At 34.9% G+C, this 27,739-nt stretch overlaps 1 protein-coding gene across 8 annotated transcripts; it reads left to right on the forward strand.

Moving 5' to 3' along the window:
- Positions 1–1,265: 1,265 nt before the first annotated feature.
- Positions 1,266–27,739, forward strand: MATR3 (matrin 3). Of its 8 annotated transcripts, none has more exons than XM_019740281.3 (15): positions 1,266–1,428; positions 11,294–12,378; positions 17,210–17,271; positions 18,245–18,286; positions 18,601–18,713; positions 18,959–19,011; positions 19,452–19,577; positions 20,373–20,498; positions 20,643–20,810; positions 21,193–21,324; positions 21,798–21,841; positions 21,924–22,293; positions 24,082–24,448; positions 24,916–25,037; positions 26,641–27,739. In XM_019740281.3, exons 2-15 carry the CDS (start codon positions 11,467–11,469, stop codon positions 26,689–26,691), a joined length of 2,688 nt encoding a protein of 895 aa, XP_019595840.1. In that variant the 5' UTR covers positions 1,266–1,428; positions 11,294–11,466; the 3' UTR covers positions 26,692–27,739. The 8 variants fall into 8 exon arrangements, with proteins under 8 accessions (XP_019595840.1, XP_074169700.1, XP_019595838.1 ...); XM_074313599.2 differs by having other exon boundaries at positions 24,226–24,448; XM_019740279.3 differs by having other exon boundaries at positions 1,323–1,462.

The following is a 27,739-nucleotide window of genomic DNA, read 5'->3' on the forward strand; positions in this document are numbered from 1 at the left end:
TCTTCCACTTTGCCAGAAGCAATTCAATGTTAATGCCCATGTTGCTGAATCTTTTGTAGATGGTTTTACGCCTAGTCTTAACCTTGATAGCTTTTGACCCTGTGATCAGTTTGTCCTTTGAGTATGTTGGCTGTCAAGACAGCATACTTTCTGTGCCTGTCCCTTTCCCCATATCTTTTGTTCCTGCTGACCTCCCTCCCTTAATATACCCCCAGCCACCCCCCCCACTCTCCCCGCTCCATATTTGGTCTCCTTTGCCATTCAGCTGTACCTGATTAAGTTTCTCAAGGATTGGTCCTAAGGCCTCTATTCACAATACTCCCATTGCTTCATTTATAGCAGCTCATATTTGCCCTAACACACCCTTTTCCCCTGACCTAAAACCCATAAATACGGTACCACTTATTTAAAACTGATGCCAAACAATTTGCCTTATCTCCTCAGCTGAAATATGTTCCAGAGCTCTTTAATAGCACTGCTAACAGTTGTCATTCATCCATGACACTTCTCTCAATCTTCTATAGCCAATAAAATTAACAGGACTTGCTTTTCTGTCTTAAATGATTGCTTCAATTGTCTACTGGTCCCTAGTCTATCTTTGCCCTCCACTGTCTTCACAGCGGACCCAGAATATTTTTTCAAAGACGCGAATCTGATTCAACACACAAGATTTTAAAAATTTGCGTGTTATTAATCAGGACTTGCATTCAGTAATTTACTTCAGACTTCAGGTGACTGTCCCTTTGCATTTGTATTTTAAACTCCAGGGAAATGCCCATTGACTTCAGCCTTAACTATGCAATTTATCAGAGTCCGCCTCACGTTTTTCCACACGTGTTATTCTTTCCCTCATACAGAACCTGTATCAGTCTCGAGTGTTTTACATTCAGTCAATTTCACCAAATGGCGGCGGCAGTCTTTTCCGTGGGATGGATTCGCTGTCTTGCGCCTCAATGACCCTCCACAGAATACCTGAGATCAGCCAAATTGGCATCTGTTCCCCCTTCCTTGTGCTACTTACCACTCGGCAAATAATCAGAATAGCAATCGGGTCTAAGCCAGGGACTCCCGCGACTGGCTTCTAACACATACCCTATTTAAATTTTACACCAGGCAATTTAGGGGGTGAGGAAAAGCTTTTTGGGGAAATGGGACTCGAACTTATAGGCTGTGGCTGTCCCATTTCCCGCCACAGGCGGGCTCCGGGATTAGAGAACAACGACCGCCGCCAAGAGCGCCAGTGAAGCGCATGCAATGGGTAGGGGGAGGGGCCTGGCGCGCGCAGACAGAAGACCCGAGGTGGGTGGGGGCAAGCTCTCTCGCGAGAGTGGGTTTGCTCTTGGTCCGCAGCCGCTGCTGCCACCTCTTACCAGCGCCGTTGCTGCGGGGGATTGTGGGATCCTCCGCGTCCCGCTCGCTGGGAGAGAGGTACCTCTCCTTTTTCCCTCTCCCTTTCCTTAAGGTAGGCGTGAAGCGGGTAAGAATCGGGGTGGGGTGGCAGGGGGCTCTCCGCGTCCGCCGGGGGGAGGCAGCGATGGCGACAGAGGCTGCGGGGAGCCGGCGGCGCGCCTTTCTTGCTCGCTCCCGCCCGCCCGCTCTGCCTCCCTCCGCGCTGCGTATGTGAGCCGCCTAATCGGCGGCCGCCATGTTAGGAGCGCAGTGGCGGCGCAACCAGCCTCCTCGGGCGGCGGAGGTGAGCAGTCCCGGAGGGATACACGCGGTCAGCCAAAGGCCCAGGGTGTGGCGGAATAGTCGGGGACACCGAGGGCAGCCGATCGGCTGAGCTTCCCGCGTCTTGGGTTTACTGTGGGCGGGGGCGGGACAACGAGCCCGTTACACGCGAGCTGCAGCGCTGAGGAGAAGGGAGGAGCGCTGGAAGCCTGAGGGACCCACTGTCCGTAGGGTGCTGTTTGGGGGAGGGTAGTTAAGATAGCGAAGCTCTTGATTAGCGCCAGTCCCATATACGTGTTTGCTTTTTCCCCATTTGCGCCGGAAAATGTGCCCCAAAATGGAGGATTTCGTAGAGTCTGAAAAGCTTAGCCGCTTGAGCAGCGTTTTCGGTGTCACGGCCTCCGCTCTGCTCCTTGCCCATCGCTTCATAGCGCCCCCTAAGACTCCCCTGTCCGCCCACACATGCGCGCGCGATTTTAGCCGGACCTCAGAAACAATTCCTCCCCACCCCCCATCGCTTAAAAATGGCCGAAAAAATGAAACGTTAACGCTTGTTTTTCGTATTGCGTCTTGGATAAAGCCTTCTGCAGTACGCTGCGAGGCAGGAGATTTGTACTTGTTTAGAGAATCACCTCACAGTCCTTTTCCCCCTTATTAAAATACTATTAGTCTAGGTTCCTCCAGAGAATCGTGTGGTGTGGGACCTTCCGGTTTCCAGACAAAGGGTTTGGAGTACCGTGGTGTAGTCGCATCGTTGTTCTTTTCATGCGTTGTGCCATGTTCTGTGTTCCACAGAGACTCTTCCCATTTACCGTGGAGGAATATCTCCGAGGTGTTTATATTGCTTGTGGCCCTATCTTGTGGAATATTCCTGTTGGGTCAGTTACAGTTTTCCAGCCAGATATTTCTAGAATGATTATGGCGATTCCGAAATTTCTAGTCTTGCAAGCGCGCTGGAATAATGAGAGTCGTTGATTTCCCAGGTCGTAGTCATGAGATTTTGTATTGATGCTGCGTTTTGGTTGTTGAACAGAGAGATTGGTTTTAGATTTTTAAACAGTAATGCACAGTTTTCTCCCAGGTAAATTTAAACAATAATTGTCTTGTCTGCGGACAAAAATAATACCTTAGGCTTAAATATTCAAAGTAAAATTTCCTTTTAAAAAATTCAATGGTTTGGTCATCTACGCAGCCTAGCGATGTAATTTTTCAACATTAGTATTGTTCTAGTAGTCAAGAAGGCGAGGAAAACAGGTCTTGTTGGAAAAACGCTCTGTGGTATGCCTTTCCACTTAACTAGAATGTTTTTGCAAACTTGAAATTAAACACAATTGAGGTACTACATGAAGATTTTTTTGGTTGGTTATGTAAGATTTGGAAAAGCGATCTTTAGCCAGACGGTGTTCGTGTTTAAGTCCTTTAAATTTACAATTTTTCCTTTACATATAACATTATATGCTTACAATATTAGTATATACTTTACCCAGAAAGGAAGTTTTCACTTTATCATTTTTACGTATCTCCCTTTTCACTATGTGTACGTATCTCCCTTTTCACTATGTGCTTTTATGTACCATTTTGAACTACTTCGGAAGGATTTAACCACTCTTGATAAGAACATTGTTTATCATAAGGGCTTCTTTAAACATACTAATTTTAGGGCAGTGTAAATGCTAAATAATAATACAAGTCAGTTAATGATAACTAACCAATTTTTAACAACTGCGGAATGCAAAGAAAACGTTTTACATAATTTTATAAATAAAATGTAATTCAAATCCCTAATTTTATAGAAAAGATTAAAGCCCAAGGAGGCTGTGGCAGTGCTGCTAGTGCCTTCTGGAATGCTTGCGCCCTCATTGGATACTTGAGTCAGACTCTTTATGTCTTACTAAATAGGCTTAAAAATGAAAGGACTACTCTTACAGGAATGTAACCTAAGGAAATAGTCTGTTAAGATTTATGTACATAAATGTTAATCTCAGTTACCAAGCATATTAAAAATCTAAAAGATTTAACATTTAGAGATCTAATTATAGTATGGCCCTCAAATGGAAATCTATACAGCTATTTGAAACAATAAGGAGAATAATGATGGGAAAATGATAATGGAATATGGTATTAATTGGAAAGAAAATGTACTAAAACTCAGCTACTTCCAAATTTAATATATTCAAAGGACATGTAAATAAGCATAAAAAGAGAAGTATACCCCCCGAAATATTAGCTCTGGGTGTTGGCATTATGGGTGATTTTTCCAAAATTTCCACAAGAAATTATATTTACTTTTGTAATGGGAGGGGACATTTTTGTAAATGTTAGAACTGCTTAATACCAGGATCTCACGTTGTTTTGTATTTTAGGATCTCTTGTATTTTTGAGGGGAATTCAGATAGAAGTGAGCCAGCTTCTTGAAGTCTGAAGTGGAGAGTTTTCAAGTGACATAAAGTTGTCGTTATTGTAAGATAGAAATCTGAAGACATTCTTATGTAAAAATGTTTTCATTGTGATTAATGCTAATTAGATTACAATGTGAACTGCAGCCATTAACTACTTTAAGAATGAGCAAAACCAAAGAATTGGATAACTGTGTATTATATGTTCTTAGAACATTTTTTAGTTAAAAGTGCTTTGTTTTTATATATCGTTTAGTTAGAATTGCTTTAAAAGTATCCCATATTTGTGGCAACAGTTTCTGAGTGCGGGTGACTTAACTTTGGGATAGACAATACAAAGTTGGTTGAGTAGGTTGGAAGGGTTGTAGACTAGTTTTGCGGTGTGTGCAAGGTTATTCCAAGGTCAACACTGTCCTGGAAATAAAGCGTTGAAATTTATAATTCTTAGCTATGTAATGGGCATTCTCACTGGTTAAAAATTTAAAAAGCTATTCTAAAGGTTAAAAGCTAATTGATACAGAATACTTGCTTTTTTTCTGGAAAATTTTGAAGATGGCATGTCTCTGATATTCTCTTTGATCAGGAGTTACACTAGCCTGTGGTTGGTTGTTGGTACATACCTTAAGGCAGAATTAGGTTAGCAAGAAAACAAAGAAGGTATACCAATGGGGGAATGGGGTGTAGTTCTTCCCAGCGACTGCTGTTGGATAAAAACAACAAAGGGGGGAAACATCTGTGGTACATGTCATAGTGGGCAGGCAGTAAAATGCATCAAATATGGAAAGCAGTCAATTGATATGAGGGTCTAAATAGGATCTTTGATTTGCAGTATCATAATTTGCTAATGAAGGTACAGAACTTTCTAATTTTTCAAGGTGATTTATATGGGTTTCCCACACACGCCCCCTTTGTGGGGATTACTAGGATATTAAACATCTTCCTTTGGTATAGTAACCCATAGAAGGACCTATACCAAATGTGAACTTTTCAAGGGAAGCATTTGAACACCTGATTCATGCAGTAGGTGGGAAAGGAACAGCAATATCAAAGAAATACAAACATTTGTACTTAAAATATTCTTGCTGTGAGGTTTGAGACATCAGAATAATTTTAATACTTAACTATGTGCCCTTGTATGGGCTATGGTATTCTGGGAAACACCATGGAGGAGGAATTTTTACACTTAAGCATCAGGAGACACCAAGAAATATTCATAGCAGCATTCTTGGTAAGGCAAGAAATTGGAAACAGGCTAAATGTTCATCATCTGCACAATAGATAAGTACGTGTGCCATAATGGTGTCTGTATCGCAGGGAAAGTGTAGGTTTAATTAATGAATAAATCAGTTTTTTAAAGCAAGTAACAATACATACATATTAAGTCTGTAAAAAAAATAACTAGAATGCAAAATTACCGTGTTTTTTAAGGATATATATTAAGTGGTAAAACAAAAAACAAAGGACTACAGAAGGGAAGGAGGAATGCATTGGAAATTGGTAGGTAAGAGGTATCTAAGGTCTTGTTAATATTCTGTTTCTAAATTTGAATGTTTGTATACACAGTGGTTTGTATAATGCATCATATAAAGTGAGAGTGCTGTGCCTTAAGAGAATTACTAGTATTAAATGAAGAGAGGAGAAACACATTCCAGCTAATTATATTTGCATGAGTACTGGGCAGTCTTCTCATAAAATGACCTCTCTCATAAGGTGTTGGCATATAGTGGAAAGTGGGTTTGGATAAGTTAGGATGCAACCAGTATATGAAAGGCATTGAAAACCTTAGTGTGGACTTGATGTGGTGAGTAGTAGGGAGTGGTATGTTTTTGAGCAGTAGAGTGTAAGGTAATGAGATGTTTTAGGACGTTATATTGGGAGCTGTGAACATGGATGCAAGGAGGCCAGCCGAAAGGCAGGAGTACTGAAGATCTCCAGTAAGGTTTTGGCAGAGGAAATAGAGACATACGGACTTTATTTGGAGGATGAGAAGGTAACTTAAAGGTAGATTAGCAGTAGAGAATAAAGAAAGGTTTAATTTGTCCACTTTCACTAGAATTCACTTTTGTTCTATCTTATTTGTCTGGGTTACTACCAATCTCTAAATCTGGTCTTTTAAAATCTGACTTCTAGTTCAGTAACAAAGTTTAAACATGAGTACTGGCTTTAAGTAGAAATGGATAGGACATTTAGGTTGATATATAAAATAAGGAAGTACAGTACAAGTGAAAGGTTTATAAGCTCTTTGTGTGCCGCTGGGTCAGTCATTTTATCAGATTACAATTGATTGTGAAGATCAGATTACATAAAAGGTGGTTACTGTGTGTGCTTACATGTGCCAGACACCATTCTAAGTGTTTTATGTGAACTAATTTATTAAATTTTTACAGCCTTATGAAATAGGTATTATTTTTATTCCCATTTTACATATGAGAAAACAAACTCATGTTAAGTAATTTGCCCAAGGTCACGCAGCTGTTTTGTAATAGAACCAGTATTCAGATCAAGATGTTTGGGCTCCAGAAATCTCAGTATATATCGAGTCAGAGAGTTGTACAGTGTTTGTGGAAACCGGGATAGTAGAACGTAAAGTGAGTGGAGAGGAGAGTCTTAAAGGTGCAGAATGGTTCCTTGATGAAAACCACTAATTCTGCTTTTAAATAAAGAGTTAAGCCAAGTTAGTATCAGTAAATTAAAAATCAAGAGTCAAAATTGTCAGGTAATTGGAGTGACTTTCTACCCTGTAGTATGGGTTTATAAATCAGTTTCCTTCGTTGCTTTAATCTGAAAATTATTTAATATCTAATTCAAAGGCACTAGGAAATATTTTTAAAGCTAGGAAGAAGGAAACTATTCCAAGTCTGAATAGGAATCCCTTCTACTGATATTAACATGTTTTCTATTTTAGCAGCTGAAGGCTCTCTGCAACACTTTTATCATTAGCCTAAGAATCAAGAAGTGGGCGAGAGGTTGAGTCCAGGTCTATAAGATGAAGAGCAATAGTCTTAAAGCATTTTAAAATATGAATGCCTATTTTTCAGCCTTCTTGGCACTATGTTTTATAATGTTTCATCTTTTCCTATTGTGTGATCAGGCACATATTGCATGTATTGCTTTGAACAAAACTGAAATTAATAGAGCTCTAGGGCTTTCTTTCCTAAGGGGTTTACTATTTAAATTAATTTTATTTTTAAAAACCTTTTAAGTCACTCATAGGTATACCATAGTGAGATCAGATTATGACACTAAGGAATGCACATTAAAGTACAAGGTTTTAAAGTGGCTCAAGCTCTACAAAAAAATTGAATAGTTCTTTTAAAAAAATCAAACCTTTAAATGAAATGCAAGTTATAAAATACTGAGAAAAGATAAAGTGGAATGCTGGTGAATGTTAATGTTACTTTACTTTAAAATGATAAGTTATTTATAAAACCATTATAAAATTAAGTGAGAACATTTTAAATAAGGAATAATTTACCTAGCCCTGTATTTTAATTGGAAATGGGTTGTCACTTGATTTAAAAGTTCTGACTATAGGAATCAGTGCTTTTGTGTGATTGATGACAAAAATTAAGCACCTACCTTTGCAAATCATGCTTCTTTGATATCACTAATAGCTATCCCTGCCATCTATTGGTGACACGATTAGAATTTACTGTATTGGTATTGTTGGTTACTACCTTAAACATATTTGGGATATTTTCACATGAATAAGTTAACAGATCGCAAGTTTGACTGGTGGAACATTAGGAAAATCTGAAATTTCTTGTACGCTTTGTGGTTTTAATTCAGAAGGGGAAAATACTGTAAGAAACTATAGTTTTCTAGCTGTTGCTTGTAAGATTTTTGTGAGATGAAGGGTTAAAATAATGTCAACATGAACACTTTCTTCCTAAATATCTCTATCTACAAGGATTTTATGGTTCTGTCATCTTAAAATCAGTTGTTTCAAACAAGTAATTCACACAATTGAGAACATAGCTAACGATACCTGTGGTAGTTAGAAGGTACCTTTAAAACGTGGAATTTTAAAATTTTGGATTTAGAAGCTGAAGATTTTTTCCCTATATCTTTTAAAGAACTAAAGCCTGCTTATGCTCATTTTAGTAATCCTGCTAAGTAAATAACCCTCTGAAAGAATGATCAATAGGACTAACAGGTAATCTTTATTTTACATAGGAGAAAATCTAGAACAACCATTTGTTTCTGTTCTCCATGAACTTTCTATGTTAAGCTTTGTTTTCTGAAATATTTTTGTATTCCAGTTCTTTAATTGGAGATGAAACTACATCCAGTAAAGAATATCAGATAGGTAATTTATGGAGTGAGAGGGGTTGAATGTTATTAACCGAAACTTATTTCTTAACCATACATAAACAGATATTTGTTCAGATATTGGACATGAAGCTAGCATATTTAGTAGCATTTACAATTTTTAGGTCATGAACTAGCTTTTAAGTTCTTGGTTAATTATTTAGTAGAATTGTCTGTAAAAATGAGTTTTAAGCTTGTTCATTTAGAATTTGAGTATTAGATATAGTAAACAGCATTTTTGAAGCCTAATGATGAAGTTAGGCATTCTTTTTCTGATTTGGGGTGGAGGTACTTTCTGTTTTGGAAGTGAAAGGTTCTGCGTTGATGCACATTTAAAATTTATTACATAAAGATTATAAATGGGTAAATTAGATTTTGACGTTACATGTTATATTAATCTCAAAGGAACTGTTTTCAGACTTTATTAATCTCTAGTATAATGTACTGTGAAAAGGAAATTTTACAATTGTGGAAATAAAAGCGTAAAAGAAGCTAATCTTTTAAAAAATATTTAGTAATTTAGTAAACATCTCAGTATTATACTACTTTTTAAATGAGCCTTTTAAAATGGCTTGTTTATCTTATGTTTGTCATTGACCAAAGATATTAAAGGAATTGTTTTCATAAATGCTCTTAAACAGTGTTAACATGTCTGATTTCTCTCAATTTCTTCATTCTAATGAAAAAAGTTTAAGAATTTCATTTGGTTATTTGTGTTTCAGTCAAAGGTCTGACTTTTAAATTTTAAGTTTCTTTTCAGTAATACCATCTCATGTTTTTCTGTGGGGCTGCATATAAGTTGAAACTCTGAGTCCAAAATATTAAGGTTATTCTTAATGAAATTACAAGTTGTCATGGGATATATACATTGTTTGTCTTGCCCTTTTTCTGAGTTTTTCTGACATCCATTTTCTGTTTTATCTTTTACCTTCTCTTAACCTTTCTTTTTGCAGATACACCATTTTCATTGTATATGACAAAGAAAAGTGAGCTCTCTGCAATCCAACAACCATTTCCTTAAAATATGATGAATGAAAAAATTTTACGCATGATCGTTATAGTATTGTATAATTTCCCTGAGGGAAAAGAATAATTCTTTCAAAAAACTGGCTTTTCAATAATACAAAGCTTTGGCTATGACATGAAGGGCAAAACTGCAATTAATAATAAGCTTGGTGCTTTGAAATACTGATTTTAAAAAACCCTCTAAAAGTTTTGATCTTTGAAAATAAAGTATATGTGAAAATTTAGAGGGTTCTACCAATGTTTTTACACAGTGTATCAACTGCCATTCTGTATGGCACTTGTACGACATTATCAAAAAAACTTTCATCCAAAAAAATCCACTTAACTCTTGTCTTTATTTTGTTAGACCTATCTTAAAGCCTAAGTTTACATAGCATCCAAAATTAGTTTCTTTGGTGTCTTCTCAAATTCATCTTTCTTGGTGTGCAAAACATCTGTAATTCCAGTCACCTCTGATAGCATTTCTGTGTCTTTAACTTTGTTACATCTTTTTGTAAAATCTAGTCCTGCCTGTAACTTTTTTTATACTTCTTCTGCCACTATCTAGTGTTTCCTTGCTTGATTCTATCATTGGTGGGATTGGCCCCATAATAGACTTGTAACTATTGAATATTGCCTGGTTTTTACTGTAGTAAAGTTTAATATTCTGAACTATCAGTGCTTAGGTGTATGGGTGATCAGATGTATAAAATTTAACAAAACCTCCAGATAGAATTCTGTAGCAAACTACTTACTTAAGACTTAATTTCTGTGTGTAGTGGTGATTATAAAAAGCTGTTTCATCGAGGACATTTATTAACGTACATCATTTAATATTTTGAGAATCATACATAAATGCTTTGCAAATTCTTGCATAACAATTTCTGAGGTAAAATAATTTAAGAAAAAAATGAAAATTCATCTACAAACACGTTTTGGGTGATTGTATTCAGAATTTAAAATTTCCAGGTGATTGTGGCTGTTCTTGTGAAAAATTTACAGAAATCTATGCAAGCAAGATCTCATTTTCATTTTTATGCCTGTTTGGAGCTCTAGAGGTTCTGAAGCCCTGAGCATTAAATGAGTGTTGGTGGATGCTAACTTGGGGAGTTTCACTTCTTTAAATCACCTAAACTTCCTGTACCTGGGTTTTTTCTTGGGAGGTCTCTTATTTCTGTACTGACCATACTTAGTTCTCCTTACCTTGTAAGATTAGAAATGAAATAAGTACTGCCTGATACAGGATGGACAATAAGAAGGCAGTTAGCTATACGGCTTAAATTTGTGCTGAAATCCTTAAACTGTAGGAAGTCACTTATTTTTCTTCACATCTGTCTTCACCTCAAATTGATTTTGCTGCATAAAGGTCTCAGTTACTGTGTTTGGTCTTAGATCTTATACTAGGTACTTATCACCTAAACTTCATTTACTTGTGATTTTTACTTGGTTCTTTCTGATAGTTATAATAGGTCTCATTTTCTAAAGCAGAATACAACTGATTCATCTTTGACTTGCTGACATTGATTTTTTTTGTTTTTGTTTTTAGTCTTCTGGAACTTAAGCATCATACTATAGGGTGTATTTTTATTCTTCTGAAAGAAGAGACCCATCTATATTTTTACTGAAATTTTGATGTACTCGAGACATCTAACCCTTCAATTGAAATGTTTTTAAATTTAGAATGAAATTCCCTTTAATAGTTAAATGTTAGCATGAAAGACTACTTTTTAAATATATGCAGGCTCTGCATACATCTGGAATCTGTTTAAGATATATAATAAATTCCTTGTAAGTTTGAGATCTTAAATGTTTTTTTTTTTTTAATCAACATGATGCATAAGTTTTTTTTCTTTAAAAAAACGGCATCTACTTAAAGGGATTTATGACTAAAATTGCTTATTTTTCTACAGAGTTGTCTGCTGGTTCTCAGCTTGAAGAAGATTCTACAGTCCTTATTGATCCTTTTTCTTGGCGTTACCATTTTTTGAAGCAAAGTTAACCTAGTTTTCTAGTTTGAGCTTTCTTTTTGGCCATCTTAAAAAAATTTTTTTTTAATCTAAACTAGACAAGAGATAGTTCTACAATGTCCAAGTCATTCCAGCAGTCATCTCTCGGTAGGGACTCGCAGGGTCATGGGCGTGACCTGTCTGCAGCAGGAATAGGCCTTCTTGCTGCTGCTACCCAGTCTTTAAGTATGCCAGCATCTCTTGGAAGGATGAACCAGGGTACTGCACGCCTTGCTAGTTTAATGAATCTTGGAATGAGTTCTTCATTGAATCAACAAGGAGCTCATAGTGCACTGTCTTCTGCTAGTACTTCTTCCCATAATTTGCAGTCTATATTTAACATTGGAAGTAGAGGTCCACTCCCTTTGTCTTCTCAACACCGTGGAGACGCAGACCAGGCCAGTAACATTTTGGCCAGCTTTGGTCTGTCTGCTAGAGACTTAGATGAACTGAGTCGTTATCCAGAGGACAAGATTACTCCTGAGAATTTGCCCCAAATCCTTCTACAGCTTAAAAGGAGGAGAACTGAAGAAGGCCCTACATTGAGTTATGGTAGAGATGGCAGATCTGCTACACGGGAGCCGCCATACAGAGTACCTAGGGATGATTGGGAAGAAAAAAGGCACTTTAGAAGAGATAGTTTTGATGATCGTGGTCCTAGTCTCAACCCAGTGCTTGATTATGACCATGGAAGTCGTTCTCAAGAATCTGGTTATTATGACAGAATGGATTATGAAGATGACAGATTAAGAGATGGAGAAAGGTGTAGGGATGATTCTTTTTTTGGTGAGACCTCGCATAACTATCATAAATTTGACAGTGAGTATGAGAGAATGGGACGTGGTCCTGGCCCCTTACAAGAGAGATCTCTCTTTGAGAAAAAGAGGGGCGCTCCTCCAAGTAGCAATATTGAAGACTTCCATGGACTCTTACCGAAGGGTTATCCCCATCTGTGCTCTATATGTGATTTGCCAGTTCATTCTAATAAGGTGAGTTAATGCAACAGATGCTTCTAATTTCTTTTACATTGTAGTGTCTATTCTGTATTTACCTATATCTTTTACTCTAATTCTGTAGTCTGATGACACTAAGTTGATCAAGAATTTTTATACTTTTGAGAATACTTTATTTGGAAGGTAATTGTTTTTTGAGCATTTTAAACCAGGGCTTTACATTAATACAATCTGCCTAGATTACTTCTGGCCACAAAGCTGTCATCCACTGGGATTATCTTGTTGGTTTTTGGCATCAATATGTTCTTCTTAATCATATTTAAGCAGTTTTTTGTCTGCTTTGTTGAATTGTTTTGAGTATTTTTATTTTTATTTTTTATTTTTTTGCAGTCAATGTGCTCTGCCATTCAGGATGCTAGATTTCAGCTCTCCATCTGTCTTGATTGCTGATTTGTATGTAGTAAAGATGGATTCTTGAACAATTCTCTTTTTTTTCTTATCTGTGGCTACAGGGAAAGAGTTAATGTAGAGCCCTGGTGTTTATGTTTCATATTTTAGATTAGTTCATTCTTCCTTTTTTAATTTCCCTTTAACGTAAATTCTCATACTATGACTGAAATTTTTCATCATTTTTTTTCTCCTTTTCCACAACTTTCTTAAACATACTTCAGAACTCACTTTTTATTATCCCATATTACATCTATCCCTTTAGAGACTTGGAGAAATCCACTATTGCAGTATCCTGCTCTGTGTTTCCTCATAAGCATATTCTTTTTCTGACTTAGGCTTAGACTTCTGGTATAGTCATTTGAGGAAAAAAAAGAGATATAGCGTATTCTCCTTTGCTTTAATTATCACATCTGGCAAAATGGGAACTTTTTCAAAAAGCCCTTTTAAATATGTTGTCCTTTCTCTTTCAATGTTTCAATTTTACTTCCTCTGATTTTTTGTCAATATACAGTGCAGTTGACTTAAAGTCAACATTATAGCACTTGACTAGCTTGATCTATAATCTGACCATCCATTTTTCCTGATGTGCTGTATAGTTAATTCTATTTTAACTGGAACATACTGCTACTATGAAATCGATTTGATGGTTATTGTTCAGGGTTTTTTTATTTACAGTAACATCTGGAAAGGTTTTCTTTTCATATCTATCCCTTTTAAATGTATTTTTTAGTGAGTTTTGAGTAAACTAAATCATATAGATCATTAGATTTTGTTTTTAATCTGTTTGGATCACAGTATTTTTGTCTCACATAATTAAGAGAAAAGACTGTTTGAATTTGGAGTACTTTGAAAAAGTCTTTAAAAAGTAATTCTTAGCTAAATATGTATTTCTATAATACACAAATCTTTTGAATTAATGTACAAATAGTTTAAGTACACAAACAAGGAATATTTTAATCTTTATATCAAAAATTAATACCAAATGCTAAATTTAAATTCATAAGTAAATTTTCATGCAAGACACAGAACCCCAAACTCATAGAAATTAGGACATTCTGTCTGGTTGGTGTTTTTGGTGTTGTCTGTTTTCAAATTTGTTGGATATACTAAGTATATCATGGAATTTAGTTTTTTTGTTCAGTACTCAACTTCGAGTTCTAGGTCTGGTGGGAGTTGATTTAATGAAAAGGTCCATTAAAACTTTGGTGACTCAATTTTTTTCTGTTACTTCTTGCCTATTTGCAATAATGGCAATCTCTAAATTCCCAGGAAAATCGCTAGTTACATTGTCTCAAATTAATTGTAAGGGACTTAAAATTCTTTGTTCTGAAGTCATTGAAATCAAAACCTGTTGTTGGAAGTCTGCTTATCCTGACTTTGAGCAGTAATTTAACCTTGTTGCTCGCACATAAAAAAACAATTGAGTAAAGGAACACAAAAGCCATGAGAGGACTTCAATCAGAGAAAAGTTTCTATTTTGTATAGATGATTATTTTTTTCACCAAATTTTGTTACCTTCTAGTTCCTGAACAATGATATTAATAAATAATGATAGTAAATGGACCTAAATTAAAAGAACAGTTTAAAAATATTTGAAACTGTGGATTCGAGAGTAAGATACCCTACCTAGTGCAAGAGGTACTTTTAACCTGTAAAAATGTTTAGGCCCTTACTCTATCAAAATATTGGGAACATTTTAAGAACTATTTTAGAGGCCCTTTGATTGTTTGATTTACAAAATTTATATTTGTAAATAGGACCGATTTTAAGAAGTTTAAGTACCTGGATTTTCAGTGTATTCTAGTTTCCTTAAAGCTCACTTTTTCTGGGTATCTGCATTATTGAAAAAGTAATTAATTTAGTAGTGGTCTTTACTCATTTTAGAGCTGATGTAGAAACAATGACTTTAGAGAAAAATTCCTGTGGTGAAAGTAGATTATGAACATTTTTTAAACATTTAATCCTGCTCTCTGGTATTGCTGCATAACTTGGAAAATCTGTTCTTTTTACCTACTGGTAATGTTAAATAACCTACCTGATCAAAACTTCTTAATATGAAGTAAGAAACTTTTAGTTGAAAAACATCATCTAATTTGTCATCGTTTTTGATATTTTAAGTGACTTTCAGTGATGGTGTTGCTTTTCTTTCTAGGTCATTTTAGAATGTGAAGTGGCTTTTCTGTACAACCTCAAATTCCTTTCACTTAAAGAAAACTGCCCTTTCGCTGTCTTGTCACTTGCGTTCATATTTTTCCTTTTAGTATTATTCTAGAAGCCCTTAAGTTATTCTTTATTCTACCATTCCAGGAGTGTTTCTCCAAATTATCCTTTCTTCATTATCATTTAGGTATCTCAAAGACATCAAGGTGAATGTAGTTTTCCTACAGAATTTCTGAATTCAAAAAATGAATCCTTGTTCTTTAGAAATCTGATGGGAGAGTTACCTCAATGTAGAATCCAAGGATACAGGTTTTTTTTAAAACCCTTTTGATTCTTAATCCTCACCTTAAACCAAACAGCAAAAGTGTGGTAGGACAGGTTAGTAATGAGCGAGCTTGGGAGGTTTGTAACTGAGTCTTTGATCTTGGCCTTCCTTCTAGTACGTTGAAAGATCAGCCACTTTTACCATAAATTTGAACTTTTATAGGGCATGGGGATTGGATATAAATAATTTCTGTTCAACTAGATACCCTTTCCATCTTCTATGAGTTAGAAGCATGCCTAATAGGGTAAACTTACTCCTTTCCTAACACATTACTTCTCAAGGATATTTTATAAATAAAATCTGAGAACATTTTTCATTCAGAAAATTTTAAGTTAATTGTTGAATCCCTCTTCTGAATTTTGCAAACTTTACTCATGGCGCCTCTTGCTTCTAGCAATTTTAAAAGTAGCTTTCAACAAGTCAGTGGTCTGTTGCTTTGCAAGTAAAACCTTTTCATATCCCAAATATCTGGTTGTAGAGCCAACTACAGAGATCTCTTTGAGTTCCTTAGCTATTAGCCATTATTTCCAAAAGACAGTCTAGCTTTGAGAGATAGCTCTTCAAGTTCTGAGAAGTGACATTCTTTTTGAATGTGTTCCATCTTAGTTCTCTCACAGGGTTTTAGCTAATTCTATTATGGCATAGGAATGTATGTAAACTTGTAATATAAGTCAGTTTTTAAAAATTAAGATCCCATTTATAAAATACAATTCTAAAGCTTTTCAAAAAGGTATCTTGTAATTTGGTTTCTTATTTTAGTTCAGCTTTAAGTAAGACCCTTTTTAAAAACATTGCCTGACCATGTTCTATATTCCAAATATAATTGTATTAGGTAGTGTGGGTGTTAGAAAATTTGGTTCATTTTGTGGGAATTTGTAAAACAATAACACGTGTAAAGCAGGAATTGTAAAACGATAGCTTTATGAACAGTGTAATAATCACTTTTTTTGAGCACTTCCTACGTGCCTGGCAATGTTTTGATAAGCAGTTAGTTACCTTTATTAATTCATTTACTGTTCACAGATCCCTAGGAGAATATTGAATCATAGCAAATTTACATATTTTGTGCTAGGGATTCAGGTCTAGCAAGTGGCACCTTGGGAATGGAACCCCAAGCAATGGCAGCAGAACCTACTTTTCCTAACTCTTATATTACCTAAAACATTAATCATTTATATGTGGATTTTTAACTAAAGAAATGAAAATTTATTTGCATAAAATAGGACAAAAGTTAATCCCTTCAAATTTAAAATAACCACAAAGGAGCAAATATTGGCTGAATGTAATGTTTTCCTCCCTAAAAGTTGGAAACAGGCATTCCTGAAATTTGCTTCTTTAATTCTGGGACATGTGAGCTTAGTTTTTTTATTAAATGGGAAGCATTTTCTAGAAAAGCCGTTCCTGTTGAATCAACTTAGCTTTTAATGTCTGTAGTATATTTGGAACATACCTCAAAAGGCTGGATGAAATTAAACATTCTATTTTTAACTAATTGTTCACATTTATAGCATATATTTTCTAGAAGAATAGATACAAGCATGGATATTTTGTCATATTTAGAGTACTATAAAAAACAATTCTAATATAACATGAATAATTTAGTTTGGTCTACAGCAGAAATTAATATGTCTAGCTGATCTCAAGGTCAGTTACTATTCTTGATCTTTATTAACTCTATATCTTTTCCCTGTAAGGTCTATTAGTATGTTAACCAAGTTACCCAGTTTTTCCAAGAATGTGCATGGCGTATTTGAGGGCAGGATCAAGCTACAAGGATTCAGAAAAATCGCTTTAGGTTAAATCAGTGTGATTAGTAAATGGACAGGTTTTTGTACAGCCTATGATGTTGCATATAGATTAACATCCTAGAGTTTGAATGGTTCAAATGAAAATCTTTATTTTTGTTAATTCTACTAATTTACTTTGCTGCAGGAGTGGAGTCAACATATCAATGGAGCGAGTCACAGTCGTCGATGCCAGCTTCTTCTTGAAATGTAGGAGTTTGAAATACCTTTAAAGCATCCTTACCATGAATCAGAAACAGCCATTGATTGGTTTTCGGGAATTCATCATTTACTTGTAATATCCACATTGTTATTCCTGCATAGTTGATACTGTCCAGGCAATACTAACTACAAACAAAATGTTTAGATCTGAAATCTTAATGGAATATTAGATGCAGCGATAGTGGCACTTTGTTATTTGATATTATTTCTAGGGTAAATAAACATTAGTGCTTTATACAAATTGAAAGAATTTTTAATATACTAAAAGATAGCTTTTGGTATATAGCATAGATTCATAAGAACATTCTCAATAACCGTAATACATGCTCTAAAAATATTGAATATACAGAAAAGGGTGGGGGATCGTTAGAAGTTAAGCTGTCAAGCAGAATCCTTCAGGATGTATTTTTTGTGTTGGAGATACCTTTGGTTCTGAGTTTAAGCTGCTAGAATGAAATTGAATTCCTGAAGAATCGCCCTGCCTAAGCAGCACACACAATACCTATTGTTCACGGGGATGGCAGTTTTCACACATGCCTACCTATGTTGGGGCTGTTCTTTCTTTCTAGTGATACAATTCAACTGTGCTCTTAGTACTTAATACTGGAGAAGGAAAACCTGTGATTACAGGTCCCTGTTTCCCTACGTAGCCCATATTTCCAGTTCCTTATGCAGCATGTTCCCTACTTATGACTTAAATACTGAAAAAAAATTTAATTTCAACGTACATTACCTACATTTTCAAGCAGTACAGAACACATTTATTTTCATTCGTGTAGATTAATTTGGAGTTCTGAAATTTTCCTTTGGAAATATCTATATGACAATTTAAATTGTAATATTTCTAACACTTATATTCTCGTACTTTACTAATAAATAATCTCTATTTTAGAGGCCAAACAAGGCTACTTTGTGAAAAGGATAGTTTTATTTTAAAGTTAATTTTCTGGTCTTTTTAAAGCTACCCAGAGTGGAATCCTGACAATGATACAGGACACACAATGTAAGTTAAATAATTTTTAAGCTATGGTTTGTAAAGGAGATCAATATAAGGAATTCAGGTTAAACTTTCAACATTTCATAAAATATTTTCTGAATTATTTTTTATTGACTGGGTGACAAAATTTTTAGTAACTTATTTTATGTAGTACTTTTTATTTTATTGCTATTATAGATTTTTTCCTAATTACTTCGCACATAAATTCCCCTAAAGATTGGAATCATAGTCATCCAAGAGGTGCTTTAACAATAAGTCTTAATTATTTCTGATGGATACTTTTATCATGCTTATTATATTTTATGTCTTCACTTTACTAGGGGCGATCCATTCATGTTGCAGCAGTCTACAAACCCAGCACCAGGAATTCTGGGACCTCCACCTCCCTCATTTCATCTTGGGGGACCAGCAGTTGGACCAAGAGGAAATCTGGGTGATTATAAAATTCATGTTACTTTTCCCTAAGCTTTTACCATAAAAATAAAACGCAGTGATGGTAGGCAAAAGAACGCTTAATAAAATGTTACTCAAAAATAATATTCATGAAAAGACATGGTACTCATGATATTTGTAATATGTCCTTTTGTTCGTGTTTGAAAGATATTTGTTTTTCAATTGAAGTAGCCTATTATAGCAAGTATATTAGAAGACTGAAAAAGTATATTTTCCCCCATAAAGGTGCTGGAAATGGAAACCTGCAAGGACCAAGACACATGCAGAAAGGCAGAGTGGTCAGTAATAAAGCTCTTGGTTTCACTCTATTTGCTGTTTTGGCAATGTGATTTGATTTAAATAAATCCTTGCTAATTGAATCTGTGTCATACTTCTTAGTATAGTTTGAAAGCCATCAGGATTTTCTGTGGGTTTGATAAAAGTTAAAACTTTAATTTTCATATGCCTGTAGTCTATAGAGATTGCACCTTGTTATCCGATAATATACACAGTATTCAATTTAAAAATCAGAGCAAACTATTTTATGGAACTTTGAGATCTGTCCTACCATACTAACATTTGATTTCCTGTATAGCTTTTAAATTCTCTAGAATGTTATGAGTTGTTACTTTAAATAATCTGTTCTGGTTAACATTAGACTCTAAAAGTTCTAATGCATGACCTGTTTCATGTTGCGTTTAAAGAGATTTACTGACTTGATTTTTTTCCCAATGTATAGGAAACTAGCCGAGTTGTTCACATCATGGATTTTCAGAGAGGGAAAAACTTGAGATATCAATTATTACAGCTGGTGGAACCATTCGGAGTCATTTCAAATCATCTGATTTTAAATAAAATTAATGAGGTATGAGTTGAAAAATGTGTAGTATTTATTCATTACTAATATATTTCTTAAAGGGATTACATGGTTTTGTACTAGAAAAACAACCCAGTGTAATCTTAAATCATCAATATGGAATGAAGTAAAGGAAAAAGCCAATAATTGAAGTATGATAATTCAGAGGGTGCGGAAAAAAATGTATACACATTTTAAGAAAGGAAAAACCTGTATTAAAATGTGATACTCAGCATATACCGATAACAAAAGATGAATGAGTCATGTGTATACCTTTTTTTGGCACCCCCGGTATATAGTAAGTCCTCACTTAATGTCATCAAAACATTCTTTAGATGAAATGACAGAATTAAACCATTTTTACCACAGGCTAACTAATGTAAGCAAGAGTTAAGTTCCTGTGGCATCTCATCATAATGAAATGTTATTCACGGACCTGCTGTAAAGATAAATTCTAGTACTGATGGATAATTAGTAACTTTATAAATTGTAGTTCTTAAGCAGTAAATTGTAATCATTTCAAACTTCTACCAAATTGGTGCCAAATCATTATTTCGGATACATTGGGCATAAGTGATAGTTTTAGTAGTAGGAAGATAATAAAATCTGAGATGACCTTTAATAAAATTGCTTAGCGAGTTAGCAATGTTGGGTTTTTTGTTCTACTTTTAGATTCTTGAAAGTACTTTTTATTTAATGATTAAATATATCTGAAAAGACTTTGAGCAATGTTTGTTTATTTGTAATTGTGTACTCCCGTGTGTGTGTGTGTATGTATGTGTGTGCGCACGCACGTGATTTCAGGCATTCATTGAAATGGCAACCACAGAAGATGCTCAGGCTGCAGTGGATTATTATACAACCACACCAGCATTAGTATTTGGCAAGCCAGTGAGAGTCCATTTATCCCAGAAGTATAAAAGAATAAAGGTAATACTTTTTTCAAATTTGTATTACCAGTTACTTAATACATTGTTTTAATATTAACTTTAGCTATTTAAAGTTGCTGCTAACAACTAGGATAATGTTAACTTGCCTGTTTTTTCTTTGGTTTTTCTGTTTATTGAATGAAAGAAACCTGAAGGGAAGCCAGACCAGAAGTTTGATCAAAAGCAAGAGCTTGGACGTGTGATACATCTCAGCAATTTACCCCATTCTGGCTATTCTGACAGTGCTGTCCTTAAGCTTGCTGAGCCTTATGGGAAAATAAAGAATTATATACTGATGAGGTTGAAAAGTCAGGTAATATACATGTAGATGATAATTGGTGTTTTGTTTTTTTCGTACTTCAACTGGGATTATATTGTTGCTTTCCATATTATACATGATTCTTTTTTTTTAATTCATTTTCCTCATTTATTGTATTTGTGTAGTATCTTCTAAGTATTACTTTTCATTTTTTGCAGAAAACCTACATATAGTCGTTTAATATTTAGTGCTTCTTTGTAAATCTGACAAGTTGCCCTTATTTTATTGGGTGACTTAACTCTTATCTGTGTCTCTGCTAAAGATTAAATTTTCCTACCAAGTGGTTAGAAAAAATAATAAGCACTAGAGTTCTATACTATACAATTTTAAGAAAAATAATGCCCTTTGTAATTTTTTTTTTTTTTCTTTTTTTAAGGCCTTTATTGAGATGGAAACCAGAGAGGATGCAATGGCAATGGTGGACCATTGTTTGAAAAAGGCCCTATGGTTTCAGGGGAGATGTGTGAAAGTTGACCTGTCTGAAAAATATAAAAAATTGGTACTGAGGGTATGTAGTACTTGGTTCATCATCATTATAAAGCTTGTTTCCACATATTTCAAGCCACAACATTCTTATAAACATTTTAATACGCTAAGAGTATAGGTTTTAGTTGTTGAAAGAGCAACCTTTTCTCTCTGGTTTTCCTCAGTAGCAGGAGATTTTTATCTGGTATTCCATAAAAACACCTTTATTGCTTTTGTCTATTGTATTTTAGCTTTTATTTGAACAAAGTTCTACCAAAATCTTGATTATCCGCTGCTCTATTGAAATGTTGATAGTAATGAACTTCCTGACTTAGGTAGCTTAAATTCTTAGTTATAGTTACAAGGATTGCATAAACTTAGATGATTAAAGGGTGGTAATTGTTAGTTAATTGGATAATTATATTATTCTGCAAATGAATATTTGTTTAATTAATAATAAATTATTATTAAATAAATAATACATTTATGTAACTAATGCAAAATTTTGTCTTTTAGATTCCCAACAGAGGCATTGATTTACTGAAAAAAGATAAATCACGGTAATTCATTCTTTGTGTGTGTTGTATAAGCACGAGTTCGTTAAGCTCAGGGGAATTAATTGAGATGTATGTTTTATTTCAGAAAAAGATCTTACTCTCCAGATGGCAAAGAATCTCCAAGTGATAAGAAATCCAAAACTGATGGTTCCCAGAAGACTGAAAGTACAAATGAAGGTAAAGAACAAGAAGAGAAGTCAGGTGAAGATGGTGAAAAGGATACAAAAGATGACCAGACAGAACAAGAACCTAGCATGCTTCTTGAATCTGAAGATGAACTACTTGTAGATGAAGAAGAAGCAGCAGCACTGCTAGAAAGTGGCAGTTCAGTGGGAGATGAGACAGATCTTGCTAATTTAGGTGATGTGACTTCTGATGGGAAGAAAGAACCTTCAGACAAAGCTGTGAAAAAAGATACAAGTGCTTCAGCAGCTGCAAAGAAAAAACTTAAAAAGGTAAAGGAAGATTGTATATTGATCTATTTTAATAGAAAACTAGATCAAATAAATGTTTCAACATATTTACCATAGTAGGGTCAGATTAAAGAGAATTAGAAAAATCAGATATGAACCACAATATAAACATTTAAGTCTAAACTCTGCAATAAATAGCTTAAATAGGACCTCCTATTATAGTTGCCAAAAAATGTCAGCTCACAAAGAACTTTTTAGTAGTGAAAGAGAAAAACTTAAAACTATGTATGCTTCTATATTGTAGTGGTAGTAAGTACTCATAGGCAGCTGTATACTTTAGCTTGTTTTTAAAAAGATGGAGTATGAGTTTTCAATAAGTTAATTGACCAAAGATACTTAAAACATTTTGCTACTCAGTCAATTATTGAACTTGAAGAATTTTCCTATTTGAGAAACATAAGCTTGATCAGATACTTCATTAGATTTTAAAATATTTTTCTTAGACTATGTTACTAATCAGAGCATATCAGGTTACTGAAGGCGTTAAAAAAGCATATCATGCATATGAATATAAAAATACATACATGGTATAAAGATTAATAAAACAAAAGACCCATGGTATACTGACTACCTGTATTAAGGATTAGAGCATTTAAAATGCCTTTGAAACCCTGTATGTTAAATGGCTCTTGAAATGAAATTTTTGTAATTTTATTCTATTGTTTTCTTTTAAGTAACATTCAACTATTAGAAAGCTAATTTTTACCCCTAGTTTTGTTTGTTTGTTTGTTTGTTTGCCCCCTCCCCCCAACACTGGTTCAAGCCATTGTTTCTCAGTCTAGTTGTGTAGGACACAGCTCCTTGACCCATACTGGTATTATGAGCCTTGCGCTTTCCCCCTTCCCTGCTGAGGCAGTCTGTCGTTGGTCCGCAGCTCATGGCAGCTCTTGCCAGCTCACTCTACACTGGCTGCTGGTCACTCACATTGGCTCCTCATGGCAGCACAGCTCCAGGGAGAGCCATTGTTCACAATCTTAGCTGTAGAGGGTGCAGCTCACTGGCCCATGTGGGAATCAGTCCAGCGGCCTCCACCTGATGGCTCCAACCACCTGAGCCATTAGGCCGGCCCTACACCTAGGTTTTGATGGCTTGGTCAAATAACTTAGTCTTTAGATTATTTTTTTGGCTGAAGTGGATGATTATTGTGTAATATGTTTGTACTCGTAAGAGCTTACAAATTTTTCTAAGCTCTTTGTGTGTGCTAATTAACTTAATCCTCACAACCATCTGTGGTAGGTACCTTTGCTATCCCCATTTCATGAATGAGGAAAGTGGGGCATGGAGAAGTTCAATAAATTGTCCATGGTCATATTGTTTATAAGTGGCAAAGCCAAAATTTAAAGCTAGGCAGTTGTGCTCCAGAGCTTGATTTTTAAAAAAAAAAAAACCAACCACTACAGTTTTAGACTTCATATTCTGTAAACAAGTTGTATCATAAGATACTGTCATCCAAAGGACATTATTCAATTCTATCAAATCAGTTCTTTGATACAGTCCCTAGAAGCAAAGAAGTGTCAGAAAGTATAGGATGAGTGTCCTCATATTATTTATTTTCTGCATTTTGTGTGAGGCAAGCCTTCAATTATTTAATTTTAAAACAAGCTAAGTTTGTTTTTTAAAAATCAGTGATTTTTGGGGGAAAAAGAGAAAAAGTCAGTATTTTGAGAGAATGAGTAAAGACAAAGACGCTATCCCTTTCCCTTCAAGTAAAACAAATGGAAGGGATGCTGCAGGATAATTGTTGCAGAGTAAATTTGTCTTTCTTAACAGCGTCGTTTCCCAGGGAGTATGGAAGGTTTTGTCACTCTAGATGAGGTTGGTGATGAGGAAGATTCGGAACTTCAGAAACTTCGTAAATCGGGCATGGCATTTAAATCTGCTGACAAAAATGATGATGATTTGGTTGAAATTAAGGTGGACAAGGTCGAGGAACTTGATCAAGAAAACGAAGCAGCGTTGGAAAATGGAATTAAAAATGAGGAAAATACAGAACCAGGTGCTGAATCTGCTGAGAATGCTGATGATCCTAACAAAGATACAAGTGAAAACGCAGATGGCCAAAGTGATGAAAACAAGGAGGACTGTACAATCCCAGATGAGTATAGAATTGGACCATATCAGCCCAATGTTCCTGTTGGTGAGATTTAAGGCTTTGTTCTTCCCCTCTCACCCTCCCCAAACTCTTACTAAATAAGATTTTTTTAATTGGTCTGTCTTTAAATTGATTTTTAAATAAGCTCTGATAGTATTTAAATTTATTTCTGTACAGAACAATTTGTAAATCTTAATTGATATATTCTCCTTTTTCTTAACCGAGTCTCCTGATTTTGTATCTTTTGTTACCATTATGCAATGTTCTCTTTTCTTCTCATCAAGGTTTCTGAGAATTTCACATCGTTTTTTGTTTTGTATACCTGTTATATTTCTGCCTTCTTAAGAGTATAAATAGGTGGGACCTTACACATCAATTAAATACAACTCAGTTATTAACTAATGTCATTTTTTTTGTTTAATTTTGTTTTAGCTTAGGCCATATTGGATTTGAGAACACTAATTAAAATACTCAGTTTACTGAATTTGTAAGAATGTATGTTTGTGTTCTAGGTATAGACTATGTGATACCTAAAACAGGGTTTTACTGTAAGCTGTGTTCACTCTTTTATACAAATGAAGAAGTTGCAAAGAATACTCATTGCAGCAGCCTTCCTCATTATCAGAAATTAAAGGTAAGGCTAAATCTTAAGAGTTCTTTAGTGAAAACTAACAAATCATGTAATTTATAGAAAATAAAATGTGTATAATACCTTCTGTGGACACAGATAACACATTTTAAGTGTTTTTTTCCAGGACCCATAAGCTCCAAGTCAAGTAGCTGTTTCAATCTAGTTGTGGCGGGCGCAGCTCACAGTGGCCCATGTGGGGATCGAACCGGCAGCCCTGTTGTTCAGAGCAACACACTCCAACCCGCCGCCCCCAACAAATTTGTAATACAAATTCCTATTTGGATATTTTTAAATTTGGTATTTTAGTGGCCTCTTTAAGGACTAAGCACTGAAACAAATAATGGGGGGAAACTTGAAAGTAGGAGTTAAACTCATAATTGTAGATAACTTGGTTTTTCACACTGCTGTATAACATAAAACTACAAAACTATCCAGTTATCAGACATGTTCTGTGTGTTGACTAGCTGGATAAAGATAGCATTTAATTGTGGGACAGCCAGTTAGCTCGGTTAGAGCGCAGTGCTCTTAACAACAAGGTTGCGGGTTCGCTGTCCACGTGAGCCACTGTGAGCTGCTCCCTCCACACCTAGATTGAAACAACTGCTTGACTTGGAGCTGATGGATCCTGGAAAAACACACTTAAATAAATAAAACGGTTTTTGGGTTTTTTTGTTTTTTCAAAAAAGGAAGAAAATAAAAGATAGCATTGAATTTAGGAAATCCAGTTCTTGGCTGAATCATTTGTTTTAAATACAAGTGTTCTTTGCTGCTTATACATATGTTTTCATAATGGATATGAAAAGGTTATTTTCAATGGTGGGAGTAATCTTAACAAATTTTATCTGATTTGATATTAAGCTTTTTGGGGGCAGAAACTATGTATTACCTAGATAAATATAAAAAAGTGTTCTCTGGGTTGCTTGATACTTTATAAAGAATATCATGCTTTTGATGTTTCAGATTAGATTTTTTTTTCTTTTTTGTACTTTCATTAATGTCTTGACAGATCTCTTGTTTCCATGAGCTCTAGAAGTTATAGATCTAATACAAGAGTCAGCAAGCTACACTTTCAACGTAGCCACTGCCTTTTGTAAATAAAGTTTTCTTGGAATACAGCCACAATCATTCATTTAAGTACTGTCTGTGGCTGCTTTTATTGCTATCACAGCAGAAAAGGGTAGTTGAAATAAAGACTGAGTGGCCCACAGACCTAAAATATTTACTACTACTGGCCCTTTAAGAAAAATTTGCCCATTTTTAGTGGACGGGGCATTGAATAAATGCACGTCATTTTCACTAATACGTGTTCTTGGAGTAGCAGCAGTTCTGACTATGGTCGTGTTTTCTCATCTCTATAAGTTAGTGTTAATTTCACCTTGAAAGAAACGTTTTTCACATTTTACCATTTTCCCCCGTCTTATTGTGCTGTCCTAAACCCGTTTTTTTCACTGACTAATAGGAATAACTGAATCTTTAAAATAATGATACGGTTATATAGTTTAATTACACCAAACCCCCAAATTTGGATAGAATATTTTATTTTGGAATTAACCGATTTATGTTCCTCTTAAATAACTTATTTAATCCCTATATGTTTTTTCTGCAGAAATTTCTGAATAAACTGGCAGAGGAACGCAGGCAGAAGAAGGAAGCTTAAGATGTGCAAGAAGCTTAATGATTTCAAAGAAAATAGTGGTTCTTTGTTTTTAATGTTAACCTTTTTTAAATACAGTACTGGTAGTTAGAAGAAAACTATTGTACTCTTTTGTTTTAGTGGAAAAATAATAGATGTCTGTTCATGTGTTAAGTGTTATAGCAAAAATACATACACGGTTAAGTTAATGAAAAATTGTTTTTGTTTTATCAGAATGGTAACAGACAGGAGTACTTAGTAGAGACTGACTTTGTAAAGCTACTTAAGACAACTTGCACCACTAAGAAAAAGATGCATAGAACTATTCAAAGAAATGAAATTTAGTAGTTCTAAGCTTCAAAGAAATGTCAAAACTTTTAATTCCATTCAATAAAGAACAAAAGCAATTGTATTTTTATTACTTTCATCTGAAACATTCCACATTTTAATCTGAGCCTTGCAGACTTTAATTTGGAGTTTGAAGCGCTTTTGGTTGCATTTCATTTTTGGAGAACTTCATTAATGTGAGATTAGCGATTAAAATGCGGGTGCAGTTTTCTTTTAATGTTATGCTGTTGTTTAGGTAATAAGAAATATTAAGTAATTGGCTTTAGATTTTGTAATTTTTTCCCTAAGTTTCTGCTAGATTTCGTATTCTAGTAGTCAATGTATTTTCAGTGAAATGTAAAAATATTCCCGTTCTCTTTGACCAGTATTAATTTCTTGAGACTTTATTGCTTGTCACTTGAATCCTGTAGCTGTCATACATCTGGTATAAGCAACATTTGATTATTGAAGTGTGTAGACCATCTCTTCATATTTTCAAGATGTAATTTTACATTTCTGCATTTTTAAAAACAGTTTGGCCATAATCTAGACGCACGCTTCTAATTCATATATACCTGCACATGTGACCTTTGTGAACAGAAATTTGCATGTATAATCTGTGTTTACTTGTAACTTTCTGGTTATAAACTGCTTATATCTGTGGATTCAAGTTTCTGAAGTGAATACCAATAAAAAAGAACCTAGGCCATGTTCATTGGTTATACATGTTTGGAATGTTAACCAA

Source organism: Rhinolophus sinicus, chromosome 5 (assembly GCF_057876585.1).
Source record: "Rhinolophus sinicus isolate RSI-liver-muscle chromosome 5, RSI-T2T, whole genome shotgun sequence".
Lineage (NCBI taxonomy): Eukaryota > Metazoa > Chordata > Mammalia > Chiroptera > Rhinolophidae > Rhinolophus > Rhinolophus sinicus.

Coding starts and splice junctions, on each gene's coding strand:
- MATR3 (XM_019740281.3), top strand. CDS start 11,467: ATGTCCAAGTCATTCCAGCAGTCATCTCTCGGTAGGGACTCGCAGGGT. Junction 12,379..17,209: donor TGCCAGTTCATTCTAATAAG/GTGAGTTAATGC, acceptor ACTTTGCTGCAG/GAGTGGAGTCAACATATCAA. Junction 25,038..26,640: donor CTCATTATCAGAAATTAAAG/GTAAGGCTAAAT, acceptor TTTTTTCTGCAG/AAATTTCTGAATAAACTGGC.